Consider the following 23,592-nt stretch of genomic DNA (forward strand, 5'->3'; position numbering starts at 1 on the left):
AGTTTTAAGGTCTGGCACAGCATTTTAATAAGTTTGAAGTTTGGACTTTGACTAGGTCATTGCAGCTCCTTGATTATTTTCTCTTTCAGCCAATCTGTTGTAGATTTGATGCTGTGCTTGGTTTCACTGACCTGTCGCTTGACGGCTAAAGCTCGGCCCATTTTGGTGTGCAGAGGAGTTCAGCGTCAACTCTGCAAAGTGCCCAGGTCCTGTATGGCTGCCAAATCATCACCTTTCCACCACCGCTGTGTTTGACAGTTGGTGTGAGGTGTTTGTGCTAATATGCTGTGTTTAGTTTTCCTCCAACTTGGCTCCGTACATCATGGCCATATATCTTCACTTTGCTACTTTATCAGTGTCCAAAGGACATTGTTCCAGAGGTCTTGTGGTTTGTTTAGGTGGAATTTTACAAGCGTTCACCACGCTGCCTCGTTCTTTTTAGAACAAAAGGAGACTTCTCCTGACAACCCTTCCACACAAGCCATGCACATTTAGGCTTTTTCTAGTTGTACTGTCATGAACTTTTACTTTTTACATGCTAACTGAGACCTGTAGAGTCTCAGTCCGCAGCTCTTTTTCTTTTGCAGTTTCTCTGAGCATTGCATGTTCTGTCCTAGGGGGGGAATTGTTATGATGTTCACTCCTGAGAAGACTGGGAACTGTTTTCCACCTGTGAATAATCTTTCTGACTGTAGAATGATGGACTGGAAATTGGTTGGAAATTGACTTGCAATCCTTCCCAGGCTGTTGGGCAGCAACAATTGCTCATGTGAGATCACTGCATTGTGTTAACACACAGCCGGAACGCTCCGGACCACCAAACTGCCAAAACGTCTGTTTTAAAAAAAGGTGCTCACACTTGCTCAGGATCAGATAATCATTAGCAAGCACGTTCTGTTAACAGCAGTTGGCTGCTACTTAACATCCTAATTGCTATAGAAACAGACACTGATTCTATATTTTGGCATAAACAATAATAATAATAAAAATGATAATAATAGCACAATCTAGTATGTCTTATGTTGTTGCAGTGACCTAACTGTAAAACCTGCTACAGACCAATTTTCTGTTTGTTTTTCTAATGTACTGATATGTGAAATCCTGGATTTGAAAGAATGCATACTTTATTTATTTAGCATGACTGTAGACACATGTATGGGTGGGCTCAATGTTAGCCTGTGCATGAGATTCATCTGGATGCCCGTTCAAGAGCAGTGCAACTGAATTATTGCAGGTAAAAGTTGGCAGCCCTATTCCTCCTGCAGTAAATGACTTCTGTTCACTGTTCTCTGGTGTAAACCCTCAACTTGTTTTCATTATCATATTAAGAAAGTATCTTTTTTCAGATAAAAACTGTGTGGTCTCAAGACTAATTCTACTGTGTACTGTCTTTATTTTCCTATGTTCGTTTTTATTCACCTATAAGGGCACACAAGCTGAACGACCAGACACCGTCCAACGATGGACTCTGTGTGTCGTTCAGTATTAAAGGTGCTTCACATGATGTGCTGAACAAATAACTTGCAGTTTCAGGCTCTGCCCAACATACCACAACAGTAACACACTCACAGAGCAGTGCATTAAATGAAAACCGCTGCTCACGCACATCTGCATCACTGCGGTGGCACAAATCAGGTGTAACAAACATTGACCGAGATTATGTGCAGCCTAAATTGAATTTACATATCCTGCAACAGGAAAAAAGTGTTTTGCTCACTTTCAAAGTGATGTATTTTAATTAAAGCCCCGATAACAGCTGAGTTTTATTAGCAAGTCAAATGAAGTCAGCTAGGTGAGAGGTGTTTTATTAGCAGCCAGGCATACTGGATTACTCCAACAGGATAGATAAAAATGCAAATAAAACGAGGGGGGGGGGGGGGGGGGTATTTGCAGTGATAATTTTTGTTCCCGGAAGCTCAAAGGAAAGTAGCAATGAGAAAACATTTTTGAGACGAGAGATAAGTGTTATAATTAGTTTTGGATTTGATAAGGCTTTATTCATTTATTTTTATATATTGCATTTGCAACAGGAGCAGTAGGTTTTTGGTTGGTAATAAAACCAGAACATTGGCGACTCTTCCATTGGTCTCATGGACCAGGCGACGGTTCATCCCTCAGGGGCGGTTTGTTCCCAATCATGCAGCTAGCATTTTTCAAAGTTTATGGGCTTTTTAGATTTGTACCATGTAACACATAAACCTAGCAGGAACAGTACTGGTGCAACAGGCTTTTTCATGGGTCACATGTGCACATAAGAAAGTCTTTGATAATGTGGCTCTTTCAGATCAGTGCTGTGATATGGAGCCTGGTGGCACTGTCGGGAATAATCATGCATTCATATGGCTTCAGATGATTCCATTTACAATATTGGCAAATTGTCTGTGACAGTGTGAAGTTTTTTCATACTCTGGGGGAAAAAAAGGATTGGTTCACCACTCAGGACCTGACTTTTTCTGATTATTTCACACCCATGTAAAACTTTTCAGCTGCAACAGGCAAAAAATGTTTTTGTAGCTCTTTTATACTCCAGTTGTACGCACGCATTAGCCTGCTGTCCGGTCAAATTGTCAACACGTCTTACGCGGCATCCACTCTGAATTTCTTCCGAAGAGAGGATTTGGTTCTTCTAAACCAGGGGTAGGCAACTCCAGGCCTCGAGTGCCAGTGTCCTGCAGGTTTTAAATCGCACCCTGGGTTAACACACCTGAATCAAATGATTAGTTCATTACCAGGCCTCTGGAGAACTTCAAGAAATGCTGAGGAGTCATTTAGCCATTTAAATCAGCTGTGATGGATCATGGACACATCTAAAACCTCCAGGACACCGGCACTCGAGGCCTGGAGTTGCCTACCCCTGTTCTAAACCAACATGTCTGCCCATAGCTGTGCCTCAGTGTAAAGTTTACAGCAGCTTGTCAGCTGGTTTGATTCTGCCCATGGAGCAGCTCCATCAGTCTTCTTTTAGAGACGTTTTCTGAAACTTGGATCGAGTTTAAATCAGAATGCATGTTTTAATTGAACTACCTGATGCCCTGCAGGGCTTTGCTAACAGAAGAGAAACCCCTCTGGTCTGTCCTGATACCTTGTGGTTATTTATGGATGTGGGTTAGTAATTCACAGAGTTGTCTCTGACCCTGTTGACCTGGTTGTGTCAGTCAGGACAGGGTGTCGCCTCATTAGACCAACACTACGGAGAAGACCTGACAAACAGATAGCATCCATCACATCCGTCTCCACTACATAACCTGACAAGTGTGTGTGCCTAAAGAGAGGTTCGGACATCTACCCATCTGTTAGTGTGGTCTGCTACGTGTGTGTGTGTGTGTGTGTGTGTGTGTGTGTGTGTGTGTGTGTGTGTGTGTGTGTGTGTGTGTGTGTGTGTGTGTGAGAGAAGGACAATCTCAGGGGGTGTTGTACATCTGTGAGGGTGTGTGTGTGTTATGTCAGTGACGACCTCCATCTATCAGTCCAGGTAGATGCTAACTGAAGATGAAGGCAATACCATGTAAGTTAGGTAAATGAGATGGTGCTCTATGAATTACAAAGAATGAAATATAAAATTACCACTCGTGTAAATGTTGTTTGTTCTGATTTATACTCAAGAAAGAACTGAAACCACTTTTCTTTATCATCTTTTTCCTTCTCAGTTTTCCGTCATGGTGCTAGCTCCTGATACGCTCTATGCTGTGTATCCTGATCAGCCAATAGCTGATAATTAGCTGGCTTCCTTGTCGGTGTCTATCCGTTTTCCGCTCTCATCTGTCTGTCTGAGATGTCTGGAAAGAAAGATTTGTTTTAGTGGCTCGTCTGAGTCAAACTGATTATACAGATATAAACACACCAGACTCACAAATACAGTTAGCTGGAAAATTATTTTTCTGTACTCGATTTCTTATTTTTTTGCAAATTTGACTATGAAACAAAGATATCCCAAATAAAAAGTTTCAAAATTATGGTTTATGTATTAATGAATGCATTTCTGAATGAATTAAGGGAAAAAGCAACCCGAGTCTACCTGGCTCTGTGTAAGTAATTCCCCCCTAAACCTGATAACTGGTTTTGCCACCCTTGGCAGCAACAACAGCAGTGGTGTTTGTGATAACTGGCAGTGAGTCTTTTGCATCACTGTGGAAACATTTTGGCCCACTCTTCTTTGTAGACTTGTTTTAATTCAGCCACACTGGAGGTTTTTCAAGCATGAAAGTCTGACTCTGACTGGGCCTTTCCAAAGTTTTCATTGGTTGTTATTTTTTCTTTTTTAGCCATTTAGAGGTGGATTTTCAGGTGTTTCCAAACTTTGTCACGCTGCAGTACCTGAGTGCCTTCGAATTTCCAGGGTATGAACTGATCGCTGCTCATTCTCCTGGTATAAAATACATTCATGGTTTCATCGGTTACGGGAACTTTCAGGTCCTGAAACAGAAAGCAAACACCACACTATCATCAGTGTCCACGCTACCATTCTGAGATCATGTGAACTGAAATGAGTGAAGTATCCTTTTCAGTCATCGGTGTGCTTTTTGCCTTGGAACTCTCCTGTGGATGCCATTTGGCTCATTTTTTCCCACCTTTCTTTAAGACTGATCTTAACTGAGGCAAGGTGATGCCTGCAGTTCTTTTGTTCTTGGCTCTATTTTGGCCTCCTGGATCCGTCATTGATGTGCTCTTGGAGTAATTTTCCCTTCCTGTGAAGGTTCACCGCTGTCCCTCCAGAGGCTTTCTCTCCATTGTGGATAATGGCTCCCACTGTGGTTTGATGGAGTCCCAAAGCCTTAGATGTGGCTTTGTAACCCACTCCAGACTGATAGATGATGCTGATAGTTGTTTTTAGTTAGTGGCACGATGTGTTGCTTTTTCGAGATCTTTCCTCCTTCACTTTGTCAGACACGTAATGTCTTGATTCATCATGTCTAACAGTAATCAGATCCAGCCAATTGGAACTCAGTTTTATAATAACAGTTAATTCATGATTTTAAAAGGGAGGAAATGACTTTTGCACACTGGTCAGGCAGCAGTGAAATCGTCATTTAAAAACTTCATTTTTTGTCTTTAGTTGAACGATATTTGTTTGATGGTCTGAAACATGTAATTGTGGCAAATACGCCCAAAAACGTATGACGGGGGAAATGCGTCTTCATAGCGCTGTACATTAAAAATGCTGATCATGGACAGCTGGCACCTCTAAGAATTCCTTCTATGCTGCTGCTACAAACACCTCACAGTTCTTCGTGGGTCCGTATTAGTGTTTTAGTCATTTGCTTCCCAAAGACAATGATGCTGCGTAATAAACACTGATTGCTGTGAGGTTTAAGCTCATTATTTCCTCATCCAGTTGTGCTGAAATGCAGTTGGCCTCAGCCGTTCCTCCTTCGCGCTCTCACCGCTCAGGTTTTGCGCTCTGATCAGGCGTGATCAGAGGGAATATGAGACAAATTTTAAAAGCCCTCAGGCTCTCTCATTAGAAAACTTTCTGCCTCTCACTAAGACCGAACCTGCTTTTACTGTAGCCCTGAACTTTTTTTGACATTCCACTGTGGGTGTGAGGACGCAAATGTCTGGACATGGAGTCGTTTTGAACAAAGTGTTCGGTGGTCTCCATGTGAGGAGGGTTTTGTCCTGAGAATATTCACTCTTCCTTATCAGTATCCACATTTATGTGGATATTTGGCCAAATATGTCATTTCTAGCCTGTTTTTGAAGTTTGTGACACGATTTAACGCGTAGTCCTCGTGTCAACCACACGAGTCACAACAGTTTGAGCTCCACCTCAAACTTGCCACAAAGTCAAATCTGCCAAAGTTTTCAGTGTTAACTCTACAACAATTTAGAGATAATAATTTTTGCACAGGAGCAGGAACTTCCAGTGGTGTGTAGTAGATGATGTAGCAGGGAGCTTTCCTGCTGTCCTAATTGGAGAGGTGATGCTGCGCCCTGGGCACTCTGCCATCTACGAGATGCTAGACTCGTCTCCAGCATGTCACACAGCGCTTCCTGAGAACATCGGTGCCTGGAGGACTGCCCTGAAACAAACACACACACACACACACACACACACACACACACACACACACACACACACACACACACACACACACCACTAATATCATAAGACAGTGATAGAAAGATAGACAAACTGCAATGCCACTGAGGAAACAGGATATCACAGAGACAAAAACAGACAACCAGGTGATGCGAGTGTCATTATTGTTTGTTTATGCTCGTTCTTGTTTGGATGAGTAATTTTTAATCTCTTGCTGCTTCCACAGTTTTCTGAAAGCAGGCACTCCACAAACAGCTCCGGTTTATCAGAAGCGATGGAAGCACAGACAGTGTTAGTACACACTGATGCTTAATAAGGCAGCGATTGGCAATGTTTAATTATTATTTGAATGTCGCGCGAGTCATTTAACACATGGCACAAAGTGCAGTGCGGCCATGATTTAAACCTTTTCGAGTTCACGCTGTGAACTTTACGCCGTGCTGTTATTGAGTTTTCCGTTCCGCTTTTAGACGATTGATTTTCTTCTCTTAGATTTAGGAGAAAAAGAAGTTTTGAGTCTGGAAACCAAAATGCTGTTTGAATGTTTGGATATGTAACTTGGCTCTGCAGTTAACGTCAGAGTCGCTCTGTCGTAAGCAGGCGACACATTCAATCATCAGCTGAGATTCCTCAGAAAAAGTAAAATATTCTCTCTACAGTAAGTCGTCTGTCTGTTTTCTCCAACATCCTTTTTTGCATTATTTGCACGAACTTTTTAATTTATTTTTACTTCCTGCTCATCTCTCCAACCCTATAAATCTTTCTTCATTCATCTACTCTGTTGAAACAAGTGGACACTGATGCAATCTCGCAGCACCTGCCCGGCTGCTGATGCTCAGGCTGCTGCTGCTCAGGCTTCTGTCCGTACCGGTATGACAACGAGCACCGATGCACGTCGCCTGTTATTTAGATCAGTGTCTGACAGAGTGTTGAGTGATGACTTTTGAGAAGATTTTTTTGCGGAAATCTTTTCGCCGTCGGCTGAGGTCCTTTAGGGTTCGTATGAAGCGCTATGTTTGCACCTAAAGATAAGCCCAGATTCAGCTTATTAGCCTTTGGCAGTCAGTAGTCGCCCATGTTTTTCTCCGCTGTGTAGAAATGTTAAAAAAGCCAGCTGAAGCAGATAACCTCCCTCTGATTGACAACATCAGGGCTGCAAACACAAGAACATAACACAATTTCATGCTTATAAGTGTGTATTTGTTATGTACTTGGCATATCTGCTGTTGTTTGCTGCAGTAGCAGAACATCTGCTCTGTGGACACCTGGTATCAAGAGCTGCTGATAAACGCTCATTAAATTGCTGTGGGCGCTAACTTTGAACAATGTTTCTCAGCGAAATAATGACTTAATGTTGCAGCTGTGCTTGTAATTGTGCTCTCTGACTGAGTAATGTGATAATTATACCTGTGTGTGTGTGTGTGTGTAGGTGTGTGTGTGTGTGTAGGTGTGTGTGTGTGTGTGTAACACTGTGGATACAGACGTCCTGTGTATCTCGCTAAAGTTGCCAACTCGTGTATCACTTCCAGTTGACGCACGTCGTTGTTATTGTTGTCTTTGTTGTCTTTGTTGTCTGGATCTACGGAAACATTTTTTTTTAATTTCTTTGCTTTTGAACATGAATGCACATCTGGCAGAAGATCACACTGTCAGGTACGATTCTTCTTATTCCTTTACATCTTTGTACGAGCTGTGAGAGCATTTGGATTCATTTATAAAATGATAACATTTTTATTGCATTCTCCATCTGCACGCTTCAAGTACTTCTGACAAAAGTGCAGCTGTACAAATATAACGCTGCATTTGTCAGCCTATTGCAAAACATGCCTGATTATATTTTCATGCATCAGGTCTGTGTTCCTGCTGCAGGGGGGTCGCGGCGGTGACGTAGATGGAGCTCTCGCCGCTGTTGCTCATGTCATGTGATCCACGCAGTCACGGCGTGCACGACCTCACTCCTAGCTCTGTGACCGAGCGGGGAATGTGCAGGGCTGTTCAAACATCTACGGCGTTAACCACGCTGTATCAGCTTCCTGAGTTTGCAGGCATGTGAATCCCAACATGTTTACATGCGCCATTGGTACAGATTTGCATAGATCAGCTAAAAGTCGTCCTGCAGCCTTAATGCTTTTGTGTAGCTGCATGTCTGATATTTTCCAGTATTTCAAAGGAAAGTCCAGTTATTTAATGTGAACAGAGTTTTTAGACATGTGGGAGGGTTGAACGTGGTTTATGAACGCTCCTAATTCTGTTGCTTAACATTACATGACATTACATAATGTTGTAATGTCAATACATTCTATTTTTGCAAGTGCTGTGAAGTCTTTGCCCTGTAATGCTGGTCTGTGTATATCATATGTTCACTTAAGGCTTTATTCCCCTCCAGGAATCTGCACATATTAATAAAGCACAGCATTAAAGCATTAAGAGGTCTTCTTCCAACATAACCCTTAGACTAATACACAGACACGGCCCACGTAGCACATCTCTGCCATGAAGGTCATGTTGTTTGGTCAAGAGAGCTTTTGTCACACCCAGTGGTCTGCAGCAAAGAACAGTACTGCTGCTTATCTTTGATTAACACCTGCTTATCTGAACAGAAAGAAAGCCTCCCATTGATAATGTATCTGCCGAAGTAAAGCTTTAATAAACAGTGTGTACCTTTTTCCTTATCTGGACCTCCTGATTCTTCCATCTGGTCAACAGCTGATTATTATCAGAACAGATCACCTTCACACACACGCTTAGCTTTGACTGCATTAGAGCATCTGTGTGTGAGTGAATCTGCATTAAGCGGAAAGTTGGGAGAGAAAAGAGGAAACAGGTTGTGTTCTACATATGTGTGCACCGTGTATGTGCATGCACATCATGTGTGTGTTTGTGTGTCTGCGAGAGACCGTCAAGACAGGACGAGAGAACAACAGAGCCAAAGTGTAGTTAATTTGATCTCATGCTTCTCTGTGTCTGTCATGCTCTCGCAGTGTGGATTAGAGTGGGTAGAGTGCTCCGCTGACACCACACCTCCTCGCTTCTGTTCACTCCACTCCTTCATCCTCAGCACCAAGGTCACAGCATTTCAGTGCTTCGGCCTCAATGCTGGTTGTCATCCATCAGACACTCTCCATCCTGGACAATTCCAACTGTTCAGTCTTTCACAGCCCTTTTGAATCTGCTGTGTGGACACAGAACGGAGCTGCTTTAGAGCTGTGGAGCTAATGGAAGGAGCCTGAGTGATCCAGGACATTTGGATGTTGTTGTCTGCCTACATCCACTTCAAAATGTCTAATAGCTTTGCCTTAATCTGAAGAGTTTTTAAGCAGAGATATTTGGTGTAACGTGTAATGACAGAAATGGGTAAAGAGGGCAGACGCTTACTAAATGCCACATAATTTGCTAAAATGCAGCTCCTGAATATTTTAACTGATAGCTCAGCGGTCCCCCGCCTGTCCCCAGCCACGGACCGGTTTGATGCCAGGCAGTATTTTCACGGACCGGCCTTTAAGGTGTTGCGGATAAATACAACAAAATAAAATGATCCGACCAAGACAAAAAATGTGGTATTTTGTAAATATAATAATAAACATGAATTCACTGTGTAACTTTATTAGCAGCGTCCTCCTGAAATGCGCCTACAACACTGAGTAACATCCTCCGCTCTGCCCCATAATGCTCTCTGGTCGCTATGGTCATGTGTAAACATTTCTTTCAAAATGAGACACACAATTACAACACAGGAAAAGACCCCGAAAACCATAAATGTCACACCCGAGCCTCAAGTCTCGCGGCCCGGCGCCAAACGACTCACGGACCGGTACCGGGCCGTCGCCAGGGGGTTGGGGACCGCTGTGATAGAAGATATATTAATAGTAATAATTGTGTAGTACTGTTTGAGACAGGTATCATAACTCTAAAATCTTCACCATATAAGCCCATCGGCGTGTCTGGTCCAAATGAATTCCTGTCAAACATCAGCATTAGGAACTGTTTTTTATCGTAAGCTACAAAGCTGACGTTACACGGCCGACTCTGTCTGGGAGCAGGTGTATGTGAACATCACACAATCATAGACTCACAGATGTGTTTCTCATGCAATGTGCTGAGTGCAGCGAGAGCAACAGAAACATTGTTATTATTATCCTATCCTATTATCCTATTATTATACTTATCCTGGTGCATGAAGGGACATTAGCACAGTCAACTTTGCTGGACTTTGCAGCTCAGCGTCAGCTCTGTGCTCTGACGTATCAAACAAGTCCTCACAGCTCAGGCTCGTGCTACTCTGACAGCATGAGCTGCCAACACTGGCTGAAAGTGCCAGTCTGCAAAAAAGTAGAAGCGAGGCCACGGATGTTTTGCTTCATCTGAATCACCTGAAGTTGCTCCTGCTGAAAACAGACTCCGATCCGTCTGTTATTATCTTTAAAGTTTCTGAGAAGAAAAGAATGAATAAAAAATGACTACTTTGGAGAAACTGAGGACTTCTTGTCTTTTATGTCAGTGTGTTAGAAACGGGCTTCGGTGTTTGGGATTAGAGGGTGACGGCTTATCAACTGGCATCAGTAACAAAGCACAGCTGCTCACTCAGCCTGTATCTGAAAAACATGTGAAACACAAGAACAACAGCACTTAATTTGAACCAATGTTCTGCTTTCATTTTGCTGCAGACAGCAAATTCTAAGCAAAAAAACAACTTAAAAAAGAACTTGCTGAAGTGTCTTGAGGCCAAACTACCTTCAGACTTACCCAAATTTGGGAATTTCAAAAAGGTTGAAGACATTTACGGATTGAACGGGCATGCAAGGTAAGATAGAGGATTATGCAGCTGCTGTTGGGGCAAATGAAGGACAGTGGCAGCAAAAAAAGCTTTTAAATTTTGATTTTCTCTGCTTAACGGATTTTACAGTGTAAGAGAAACACAGAAGGACTGAGGGAGGATAAGAGTCATGGAAACATGTGCCAAGTGCTCCTTGTGACTTGAGGTTGGTTGCACAGTTTAGCTGTGTTGTACTGCTTCTATCGGATAAAGTGAGATATCAAGGATATCTCACTTTATCCGAGCCGACTGTATATAATTTTGTTTCATTTCATTTTAAATGTACTCGTACTTATTGTTCTAAGGCTCGTCATGTTGAACTGAATACAATGAAATAATCGCACAAACACAAAGATTGCACTGAGTCTTGCGAGAGCCTGACTGTGGTGGCCTGTGCAGACGGGTCATCGTTTTTGAGCACAGCATGCACAGCTGACTGACTCACTCTTGTTTATCTCACAGCTGCAGGTGGAAGCCGTCCGCCGACTTTCAGGGAGGGAGACTGACAAAGGAACTAGTGTAAGAATGAAAAGTAAACTGGATTGTGGCGAGGATGTGAGAGTTTGAAAGTACGTTAAAACTGTGAGCGGCCCTGAAGCTGAAATAGAAGTTGCAGGTCGAAGCGACTCTTTGCATAAGTAGTGAAGGAGCACATGCTGTGATATGAAGCTCTTACAATTACTCTTCTATGTTGCTGTGAGTTATTAATGCTAATACAGCTCGTTAGTTAGTCCTCATCTCAGTCAAAGGTTAAAGAGAACACATGCACACACACACACACACACACACACACACACACACACACACACACACACACACACACACACACACACACACACGCCTTCATCTTCAGTTAGCATCTACCTGGACTGATAGATGGAGGTCTTCACTGACATAACACACACACACAATCTGGTACCCACACACCCTCACAGATGTACAACACTCTCTCTCACTCTCACACGCACTCACACACACACACACACACACACACACACACACACACACACACACACACACACACACACACACACACACGGGGTGTAAAAACAATCACTAGTGGAGAAATCAGTCATGGATCACAGGAAGGTCAAAGCCTCCCACCTTCAAAAAAGTGCTACTGCAGCAAAAATGCTGTTGACAAATGACTGTTTGCTAAAAACCACAAAGAAAAGACTTTCAGCTCCTTATTTTCTTAAGTATTTTTCAGAATGTGTCTTTCTCTTGTAGTAGCCAAAAGGACTGTAAAGCAGAATAACTCATTTAAATGGTAATAGTAACGTTGCACTCACTGTTTATTCATTTTTAGGAAATCATTTTATTAAGTCTCCCGTTGTATCACATCATAATCTTTCATGTAATACCTCCTGAGTGTGCTGTTAAGGCGACAGAATCAGCTCTTGCTGCGTCGGCTGTTTGCCCTTTGTTGCACTGGCTGCTAACATTAGCATTGCTAATCTCTGTTGTACAAAGAAAAAGTCTGACCTTTGCCCTTTGACCCTTCACCCCCGGAGTACAACTTGTTGTATTATCTTTTGCACACACAGGAACAGCTGTTTGGTGGTTGATTTGGAAACTGAAAAGTCCAACACATCCCATCAGACGTTAAGAGCTCTTTATCCTTCCAGGTCTAGTGATGCCTGATTTGAGAATGCACCACGTCACAGTGTGGGGTGTTCACTGATTGTTGGTGGGTATATTTTGTATCCTGCATGCTTAAGGCAGCACCCTCACCTAACACAGAGGTAGAGACGCGGACTCACATGTGGTAAGTCAGCTGTTGTCCTTATGTTGCTTTATTTCAGGAAGAATCGGCTGTTTGTTCCACTCGGTTTAGATATTCCACTATGACGATTTCCATGAGGGAAGAGATTCAATTTTCTGAAACCAGTTGCTTAATGCCAGTGTTCACATTTTGACGACAGCTCGGGGGCATTGATATTCCAGCCCATAGATTTGATTGGCTATCATTAGCCATCTTATGGCTTTCCCTTGACTGATTGCTTTTCCAGCCAAGTAATCTCAGTTTCAAGTAAGAGTGCCAGATGACGCTCTAAACCCAGAGAATTGGAGAGATTCAAAAGTGTGAACCCAAGTGACTCTCTTACCTTGCAGCCTTTCAGCTTACGGCACCTTTTTAAAAACGTTTTCCTTCATAAAGCCTCTGTTAAAAGGCTCATAATGCCTTAGCCTTAGGCATTCAGGCAAGCCACTGAGAACTATCGACTGCTGAATGCATTACTTGGATGTTTTTGCATGAATGACTTTGATGATACACAGAACATTATGCAAATTTGTGTTCTTTCTGTGAGTAGATATTTATAAAAAGATGCACGCAGGCTTTTTAGCTTTGCCAGATGTGGCCATGCGGGGATGAGAGACTTTACCGCTGTGCTCCGTGGGATTATAGAACAAGTTATTTTATTAATGTGCTGGACATAAAAGATTAAAATAGAAGACATACTTACAGTAAATTGGGCACTGAAGCAACAAATAGAAAACTGTATTAAAATGAAAATTGAAAAGATGCTGCAACAGAACACAAATTGAAATTAAAACAAAACATTGTTAAGGTATCGCGCAAACAGACAGAAGCTAATGGAAATTAAAAAGATTGCATTAATTGCAGTGGACATTGAGAATTCCCTCGGTGATGTACGATGATGAGATTTAACCTCTTTTCCTTTAAAGGACCAGCCTGAAGCAGTCTGTTAAGTAATCATGCTGAAAACGACCTAAATGGCATTTTCACAACTTACGCTGTTTCGTTGTTTATTATATTTTTTACGTGTCCCACATACTCGGAACAAAAACATGTTTACTTGGAGCTTTCCTGGCAACTGGAAACGTCAATTAAGGAGCCATCCTAAAGGGTCGAATGTTTTCTGTCTTGAACGACTGAGCACGGATGGTAACGTTCTTCAGAAAATCACCTCATATTTCACAGAAATAGCCCCTTTTATTACCACAGATAACTCTTGTAATGCATAGCTACTTCAGAGCGTCCAGTTGCCCGCTCTTCTGTACTGTTGCATCTCAGAATTGTTCTTCACTAAGAAGAGTTTCAAGTGTGTTAAAAAAGGACGGTGAAATGAAGCTGTTGATGTGGATGAGGGTCCATATGAAACATTACTGGTAATATCTAGAGTCATTTCAAATAATGGTGATCGCTGCTTCCTTTTTATATTCTGCTTTTTATTACTTTTTTTGACTGAATTGTTCTGTGCTCAAGTGAAAATGAATTTTAAATAGATTTTATAATCTGTGATCTTCATCTCAGTCAGCGTGACTCGACTCAAATATAGTAAAAGTTTGACCACAGGCTGTGTGTTCATCCATCGCGAGCAAAATCTAAACTAGTTCAAGACATTAATCTGCCGGGAAGGCAGTTTATTTATTTATTCATTTATTTATTTATTTATTTATTTATTTATGTTTGTAGATTTGTGTGTGTGTGTGTGTGTGTGTGTGTGTGTGTGTGTGTGTGTGTGTGTGTGTGTGGCAAAGTGTTTCTGAGCGGTGTACCAGGGGCACGGAGAAAAGTTGTCGTAGCATAGGCACAAGCAGTGTGTGTGTGTGTGTGTGTGTGTGTGTGTGTGTGTGTGTGAGAGAGAGAGAGAGAAAGGGAGAGGCCCAGTGTGTTTTACATTCTCACTATATCCTAATGAGTGGACATTTGCATTATTCAGAGAGCTTGCAGAGCAGTGGACCCTTTCCTGTCTGTCTTCTCTCAGTCCTGTTCAGTTAGTGAACCAAGCTGGGAAAACAAGACCCCCCCCCCCCCCCCCCCCCCATCCCACCCCCCTTTATGTGGTATTTCTGCCCATCCAAATGATTGCAGAGCTCCTGCAGCGTCCCCATTAAAACCCATGAAGGAGGCGTGTCTGTTCCTCGTGCTGTCAGTATTCTGTGGAGCTGTGTTGAGGAGACAAAACCAAACTGCGGCTCAGTTCGCGGATTCTGACACGACCGCCGACCACAGCTCCTGGATTGGATTAGAATACGGTGAGGAAGTTAGTTGCTCGCATTGCCTGCGTTATCTAAACCGTCTTTACCCGGGCGACCGTGGCTCAGCGGGTTGGGAAGCGCACCGGAAGGTCGCCGGTTCGATCCCCGGGCTCTCTGTCCTGGTCGTTGTGTCCCTGACACTTTACCCTACCACCTACTGGTGATGACCAGAGGGGCCGATGGCGCGATATGGCAGCCTCGCTTCTGTCAGTCAGCTGTGGCTACAACCTTAGCTGCCTCCACCAGTGTGTGAATGTGAGCGTGAATTAGTGGATAGTGGAATTGTAAAGCGCTTTGGGTGCCTTGAAAAGCGCTGTATAAATCCAATCCATTATTACCCATTACAGCGATCTCAAAAGTCCACTCCATCCAACACAACAAGAAGTCCCATCCATCCGCAGATTAGGCCAGCGAGCCGAGCGGCGAACGAGACAGCCTACAAGAGATGTCAAACAGCAACTTTCACACATCTTAAAATACACAGAGCAGGCTCCACAGAGCTAAGTCGTTGTACACGCAGACTGACAGTGCTGAGTCGGCACATCTCAAAGCTCTCTAGCTGTCAGTGTCAATTCCCATCTCTGTCTCTGCTCTTGGTTCCACGCTGCTCTCTCTCTCTGCTAAGCCTGATGGGAAATTAGTTTAGCTTCTCTGCTGTATATCTCAGGACTACTCTTTGACTCAGGCACCTTCTCCAGTTATATATATGCTTCCATCTCTAATCATCTTTTCCAGCCTCTGTGCAGCCTGCATCAAACAGCCATTGAAATAATGTCTGGAGTTGTACGCTGTAGCTCCTCCTGCCGAGACACTTCCTCCCAGAATAACGTCACACGCAGGTATCGACATGTCTTTTACTCATTAAATTGTCTCATCTCCAATGACCTTTGTGTAAACAAAGACTCTGTGTCAAGGAAGAGTGCTTCCTCACCTCCTGGCACTTCGGAGTCTCTGGGGTCTTTGAAGTGCGCCTCTGGTCTTCAGGCCCACCAGACAAGGAGGGAGCTCTTTGAGAAAGGTGGTCACTTGCCCTTCCCGACGAAAGGATTCCAATATCATGAGGGAAAAGGTGAAGTGGTCAGAGAACGGTGCAGGAGGATAATAGAAGCGACTCCATAAAAGACGTCGTCTTCTCTTTTGGTTGTACTTTTTAAAGGCTTTACAAAAGAGAGAGGGGGGTGCAGGGATAAAGAAGGGGAAGTCGGCGTGTTGCTTAATGTATGAAAATAGATTGCAGCTCTCAGGAAGAGAACAAGAGAAGAACATTTTTTGGCATCTTGGCGTGTGTGCTGCAGATAAGCAGAAGGAAGGTTAAGCTGAGCTCAAAAATTGAAAATGTAACATGTGAGAGGCTCAGAAAGGAGTGCTACACAGAGAGGTGACACTGATTTTCACTACTCTCATTGGTGCAGCGCCTCGATACTTCACCACCTCGGCCTCATTCTTAAGGAAATGAAGCAGCTTTTAATTTTGTGATAAAGGCCAACCTCTCCTGGCACTTCCCTCCCTCTGCCAAGCGCCGGTGGCTGCAGTAGCTCAAGTCAGGTCTGTTTATTCGTGCGGAGCATGAAACACAACAAATGCTGTCTGAGGGGCTGCACAAAATCAGACAACAGCCCAAAGAAATTAAGCTATTAAGAAGTAATTAAAACAACAAATTAACCCAGTTAAAACAATTAAGACGCTATTTGCCAGTCGACAAAAGATAAGCTTGAAGCTGGGACTAATCTGAGAGTAAAGGAGGTTTTTCAGGTGAGGGGGAAGCTGGAGTGACTGAAGACTGTTCTTCAGTCACTCCAGCTTCTTCTAGCCCATACCGCAGATAGTTCACGTTGAGCGTAATAGAAATCTGAGTCACTCAGTCAGTGATTGAAGAAAGGAACAGTTTACGTTGACCTTGACCTGAAGTCTGTGACGGCAGATTTAACCTGCAGGTCTAATTTATGTCTTACCCGTGGTTTTCAGCATGATGCCCAACTTTATCAAGTTGGTTTATTTTCAGGTTGACAGAGTTTTGTGAGAGCCAAGCAGGGTTTTAATAGTTTTGCAATTTTCATTAGTTTTTATTTTTATTTAGTTTTGACTTCAGATTTTCAATTTTATATCAGTTTTGATTAGTTTTTACCGATTGTTTGCTAGTTTAGTTTAGTTTTAATTTTTTTGAAAATCCTTAGTTTCAGTTTAGTTTTGATTAGTTTCAGTTATAGTTTTAGTCGTGTTTGCAATAATTAAGTGCAACAAAATCCCAGTTTCATCATATCACGCAGAGACAGACAACTCACATTCCCACCTATGGGTTCTTTAAATAAATAAATAAATACATAAATAAATAAAGCCAGATGAACAACCATTGATACCAGGCAACTATAAAATGTATATCTTGGCCCCAATGAGACTATTAGCTCTTGCAGCACCGGGTGTTCGTAATTTTGGTTCAAGTGAATTGATACTTTTTGAAGGCAATTGACTCACAGTTATGTAGATGTCCCCGTCCTGTTGTCTCGGGATGCATCACGCTGCCTTGCCTGGGGTTAGCCTCTGTTTCTGGGGATGAGGGTTGAGTGTGCTCCCTTCTCAAGGTAAGCTAGGTTAGCCTTCTTGTGTGAGCTTTTCAAGTGCACTTTAAGGTTTGTGGGATTTTTTTCCCTTTAGAAATGTCCCTCATAATTTGTCTCTTCCCACTACAAGACACTTGCTTCATCCAAAACACAGTCATATTCAAAGTAATCCCAAATTGGACTCTGGCGCTTTCTCCCGACTTTTCCTGACATGATTCTGCGCGTGGACGGAGCAGCGACACAGACGACTCGACTAACGTGCTGCCACCTGCTGGCATAATGAGACAGCAAGAAAAATCTGGAAACTAAACTTCATTTTCACCCTCGACTATTGTAGGACACGCACACATCAATGAAACTAAACACATTTTTGCTATAAATTCAGTTAATTTTAGTTAGTTTTGTGAACACTCATTACAGTTTTAGTTAGTTTTCCTTTTTTTGTTTTTATTTTTATTTCCGTTAACGAAAATGTTTTTTCACTTCTAGTTTTTGTTATTTTGTTAGTTTTCGTTAACGATAATAACCTTGGAGCCAAGCACATTGAGGATATTCAGCCGGTTTAGAGAAGTCCTTCAGATGAAAATCAGACACAACAATAAGGTCCAAAACCAGCACATACGCTATTATTATATTATTATATTGTTATATTAGATTAGTCTTCTTTAGGAGCGGATGGACTGTTTACTTCTCCCCTCTCAACTTGATTTATTTATTTCACGGTCCAGTTACGGAGGAAAGAGATATTTTAGTCTTACGTTGGGGGTTTCAGCTTAGTTAAAGCTAACAGGGAAATGAGCCCGCTGGCGTTCTTAAAGATATTATTGACAGATTTAATGGTGTTAATTATAACGATCTGCTTTGTTAAAAGCTTTCTAATTTCTGTTCATCTCATAGTTTGTGATGAACGACACAAGTCTGTCCAGAGAGGCGATATTTGTCCTGTCGCATGTGTGTAAGAAAGCTGCGAACCCTGTGTGGGGGTGATGTGTCTGCTGCAGTATGTTCTAATAAAGCCATTAATCACATTTGCTGTTTGCTGCAAACATGCAGCACTTGTTGCAACACGTCTCATTCTGTGTGTCCCAAGACAGCGCAGCAGATGCAGCGTACAAGAGTGAAATCAAAAATGTCCCAGTCAGGTGTTTGATGCATGTGCGCGCTTATTCTGCGCAACCACACGTATGTATCGCGTGTACGGTTAGAAATGGAAAAGTCCTTGTTCAGACGGAGGAGCTGGAAACATTTCTCTCTGAGTGACACAGAAACATTGACTCGTGTATCTTTGTCACCACCGCCAAGAAAAGCAAGAGTCGTGCAAAACCGTCGTCAGGATGCGATCAGAAAGTTCTGCGATTCCACACATAAAAATCCAACTTCCAGTATTTTGGTTCTCATTAGCTCATTTCCTGGAAGTCCCATTCTGACCACTCATGCATCTGCAGTGTGCACTGAATTTCCGTTTTGGAACGAGGACATTCAGCAGATGTGGCATGTGTGAAACTTGGTGAGGAAGGTAGTGATGGTCCAGCCAAAAACCCCACAAAACAGTTCAGCTTGTCTGAAATGAGCCACCGCAGTGTGAAGTGTTTCCACTGAATGTGAGATGGAAACACGTCAGGATGAGATTTTTAATAAACTATGAAGAAATAAAAGCCACTAATAGACTTGTGTTGTTTAATATTTCAGAAGAAAGTTATCATATAACTTTTCTACATGTATAAGCTGATATTTGTACTCTTACTGTGTCCTTAATCAGGCAGTACAAGTGGAGTCAAATGTATATACAGTAGTAACAGAAACTTGCTGTGTTTGAATCGTAACAATAAGTTTGACTCTCAGCATGTCTGATCTATTCATCTGACACAAGTAAAGAAAATGCAGTTTAATACCTTTAATAAGTTTCTAATGAATGTTGTGAGTCTGCGATCATTTCTTTTCTTATAGCATTGCTGTCTCTAATTCTTATACTTCGATTATTTTAACTGGAATCAGGACTGATGTCTGTTGATCTTCCTCAGATTTCTTCCGTTGTTTTCTCTTATTTGATTTGATAGTCTGGGGTCGGAGTGTGAATGCTGGGATGTTTGCTTATACAAATGAAACTGAATTGAAATGATTTATTTTTAGTTTAGCTGACAGCAAACTAAATGGTTAATTCCACCTTAAGTCTTAGTCTGGATTAATTCATTCTTAAAAGATGAATTGATTAATTTGGAATGAAATAGATTCTTCTTTTTCGTTTGTGTCATTTTGAATGCAGTATCTGTATTTTACCGTCTTGGTTGAACCAAAATGCAATTTGAAGACATCTGTGTGTCTGACGTCTTCTTAATGACTGTTTTCTGTTCATCGAGTAGATCACAGTAGACACCAGGATAGAGCACAGAAGCATCATTCAAACCATACAAGTAAAAAACATCAGCTGACACAGAAACGTCAGTTTGTGAGCTTAAAATCACCTACATCTACACACCTACACACCCCTATTTTTGCTCATGAAGCGAGCGTACTTGGACGTCTGAAAAGTATCTACCTCAGGTGGAGAGGTCAGGTGCTTCACAGCACACGGCGTGCTCCAGTCTCTACACTAACTAATGCGCTCTTATTTAGTCATCAATCCCCTCTAGCTGATGTCAGCCGGTTTTCCACGGTCATACATACACAATGAGAGATTGTCCATCATCTCATATAATGGTCCACTGGTACAATACTGATGGTTGATGGGAATTCAGCTGTAGTGAGCCTAATGTTCCCGCTCATAAGATTTCCTTCTGAAGCACGTGGAGTCGCCGCTGTTACTGAAGATGGCAGGACAGAAACTGCTAGACCACAGTGTGGCTGTTCTCGTGTTCAATTTTACTTCACAGTCACACTGACTCACTTTTTCTTTAATGTTTCTGCAAGCTAACAAACGCTGTGGTCTTTTAATTTTCCTCTGAATTGTAACGGCACACGTGATAAATACGCTTGTGTCAATGAAAAGGTTTAAAGGTAATAAACGTAAATGTATAGCTCAGCCTCGCTAAAGTTCAATTTATTACAAAGTCATAGAAATGTTAAAAATCTCGTTTTTCTTTGTTACATTCACGTATGCATGTGCTCAGTGATTTTAGTGCCGTCTTTGCAGAATTCTATGCATCCTGTAATGAAATGTGCTCATTGGTCCTTCTTTTTTGCACCTGTCTCAATCACTCCTCTTTTCCCATCCTCACATAGCGTAAGCATGTCGTTACCCCTCAGCAGCCACACACGCGCTTACATTTATCTCTGTTTCATCATCTCTGCTTTCTGTTTCTGACTCTTTTTCAGAATCTTTCATTTTCTCTGTTCTGCTCTCGTCACCATTTCTTTCATTTTTGACTAGAGTCCAAAAACCGTCGATTACCAGTAAATGTTTGTCTGCGTTTCTATCTCCCGATTATAGACCTGAACTTGCATTACTTCTGGAAGTGGAGCGCCTTTGAGGACTACCTCCTCTTCTGCTTCGGCTTCACCGTCGTGTGTGCAGTCATCACCCTGCTGCTGCTGGACTCTGTGGTGTTTGTGGAGACTTTGGGTTCGCTGGCCGTGATGTTCGAGGCCATGCTGGGCGTCCCGCAGCTGCTGCAGAATTTCCATAATCGCTCCACAAAAGGCATGAGGTACAGTGTGCTCCAAGGTCAAACAGAGCTCTGCTCACTGCCCTCACACTGGCATACAGAGGCACAGTCAGACTTCACTCCTGTCAGGGAGTCTCAGCAGTGATTTATATTCTCATGAACACATTATGCTAATAAGGTCATTTATAGCTACTGAAGTCTCCATGAAAAGAAAATGGAGAGTCACATGCATCTTAATTTCACTAATGAAATCATTTTTTAAATGTTTGAATTCTTTTAAGACAATAATTATAACAAAATTGTTTTAATTTATTTTATTTAACAATTCAAAGCCAAACAGAAAAATTCAAAACCTACAAATTAAAAAATTAATAATTTTTTTCCCTACTAGTCTTAGGACTGTGAACTGCTTACTAACAGTATGTGTCAGCACAAAACTATCTCATGGCTTTAAAAGGTTAATGCCAGCATCATGTTTGTGATGTATTGTTTGTAGTTGGACTTATCGTGTTTGCTTTGTAAGAGTTTCAGATCAGATCATGCAAATGTGCTTTATTTTGGTTCGCAGCACACAAGTTTGTGAAAATTGTCCTGAATTTAGGGTAAAAAGAAGAAGCATGTGTTATTTTGTGTCCCACTTGGTTGTGATAGTTGCTGCTTAGGAGTGTAAATTTACTTGGAATGAGAGGCTTTTAAAAACAAGTGTGTAATCAGCGCTGGTGGATCACTCAAAGGTGTGAGGATCGTGCCCAAGCTCTGGCTGTGCGTTGTAGCTCTTCACCCTGCATTTTTAGAGCCGTGCACGACATATTTCCAGTCTTCAAGAACACTAGTATTTGGATGAAAACAGAGCAGATCTTAACTAAACCGACTGTCTGAGCTGAGGCAGAAGGAGAGTCCTGATACGCGATGTATAGCAGAATGTGTCTGCTTGTACAGAGAACTGTTGCCACGATCTGGAAGATTATCAAAAACTTATTGTCATTCAGCTGCCTCTCATTGATCTGAGTTACCATGTTTTCCATTATTTTGGTTAGTGGGCTACTTGCACCCTCTTCAACTTGCTGATTTGGGGATCTGCTAATTTGCGGTGCTCTCGGTAGAATGCTGGCATTATTTAAATGGACTGTCTGAGTCTTTGTAAATTAGCATATTGTTAGTAGATCATCTGCAGAACTTTTTACTCCCATCAGAGCATTTTTGTGATTGCAACCTCACTTAATTTGCTCCACTAATGAAATCTGGTCCTTAGTGTCCTACAACATCTGCAGAGCTGCACACTACAGCTTCTGATTAGTAAAGGTTTCAGTGAAAGATCAAAGATCTGTTTAACATATATACTCAGTTCCACTTGCACTTGTTGATTTCAGTTTGTGTGCCAGAGGCTGAAAATAGTGTCACAGTCTACAGCGTGTACCGGGACGTCACTTTGATTCTTATTGCACGAAAGGACGAGAGCACGAAGTCGCATCACGGATAGAAACAACTGGGTTATGCTGCTAACACAACATGCTAATGCTAAGCTAGCCAAGACTGAGTGTCTGCTGATCCCAGCTCAGTAGCCAGACCCTGAACTTCAACATGAGCTCTCAGGCTCCAGGCTCTGCTTCTAGAATCACCGTGATGATCACATCAAACTCTCGCTGCGCTGGTTTTTATCTTTGGTTTCTGGTGTCAACTTTGTCTTCATACCTCAATACTAAGAGAAAGATCATATGTGTGTCATTAGGGATTTGTGTTGTGTGTATCTGTAGCTTAAAGGTTTATATTGTTAAATGGTAATTTTGAGACAATGTGTTCAAGTCGTTTTATGGAGAAATGGGAAAGTAATGAAATGAGATTTGTGATGAATTACTTTCTGTATTTGATATGTTGCCTAGCGATGGTGGTGACTCTCAAAGTGGAGCCAGTGAGAACCAATCAGATTGATTGTCTGCTATCCTGTCTTCCTTCTCTCACCCCAACCAATCACAGCAGATGGCCCCGCCCCTCCCTGAGCCTGGTTCTGCCAGAGGTTTCTTCCTGTTAAAAGGGAGTTTTTCCTTCCCACTGTTGCCAAAGTGCTGCTCATAGGGGGTCATATGATTGTTGGGTTCTTCTCTGTATGTATTATTGTAGGGTCTACCTTACAATATAAAGCACCTTGAGGCGACTGTTGTTGTGATTTAGTGCTGTATAAATAAAATTGAATTGAATTGAATAAGCAATATCGATAATGGAACTGGAATCTCTAAATTCTATCAATTCACATCCCTAACAATGAAGAATTTAAAAATCCAATGTTGCTCTAATATTTAAAGTATATTGCAAGTAAAGGGGATTCAGCTTTAGCATTAGTTTCTGTCAGATATCTAAAACGTCACAGAGAAAGCTAGCCTAGATGCTTTTAGTATGTGACCAGAGCAAATGCAGGTTTTCTTCAAAAGACTAAAACTAAATCAGTCTCATGCCAAAATCGACTGTCTGTTTAAAGACAGGAAACACCAAAATAGAGCCTTCAAGAGAGTGAACACCAGGAAAGCAGCAGGACCAGACGGCATCCCAGGTCGTATCCTAAGAGACTGCGCATAC

The 23,592-nt window shown here is 42.1% G+C and overlaps 1 protein-coding gene across 1 annotated transcript in view; it reads left to right on the top strand.

The window, feature by feature from the left end:
* The window catches only part of LOC146664488 (solute carrier family 66 member 2), a 61,251-nt gene that overhangs the window by 11,768 nt on the left and 25,891 nt on the right, over positions 1-23,592 (top strand). Inside the window, exon 4 of the mRNA XM_085411588.1 lies at positions 20,847-21,063. Coding sequence (XP_085267714.1) covers positions 20,847-21,063 — 217 coding nt within the window. The remainder of the gene's footprint in view (positions 1-20,846; positions 21,064-23,592) is intronic.

This window comes from Rhamphochromis longiceps, linkage group LG7, assembly GCF_057381845.1.
Source record: "Rhamphochromis longiceps isolate RC_006_pf linkage group LG7, R_longiceps_female_GT1.1, whole genome shotgun sequence".
In the NCBI taxonomy this organism is placed as follows: Eukaryota; Metazoa; Chordata; class Actinopteri; order Cichliformes; family Cichlidae; genus Rhamphochromis; species Rhamphochromis longiceps.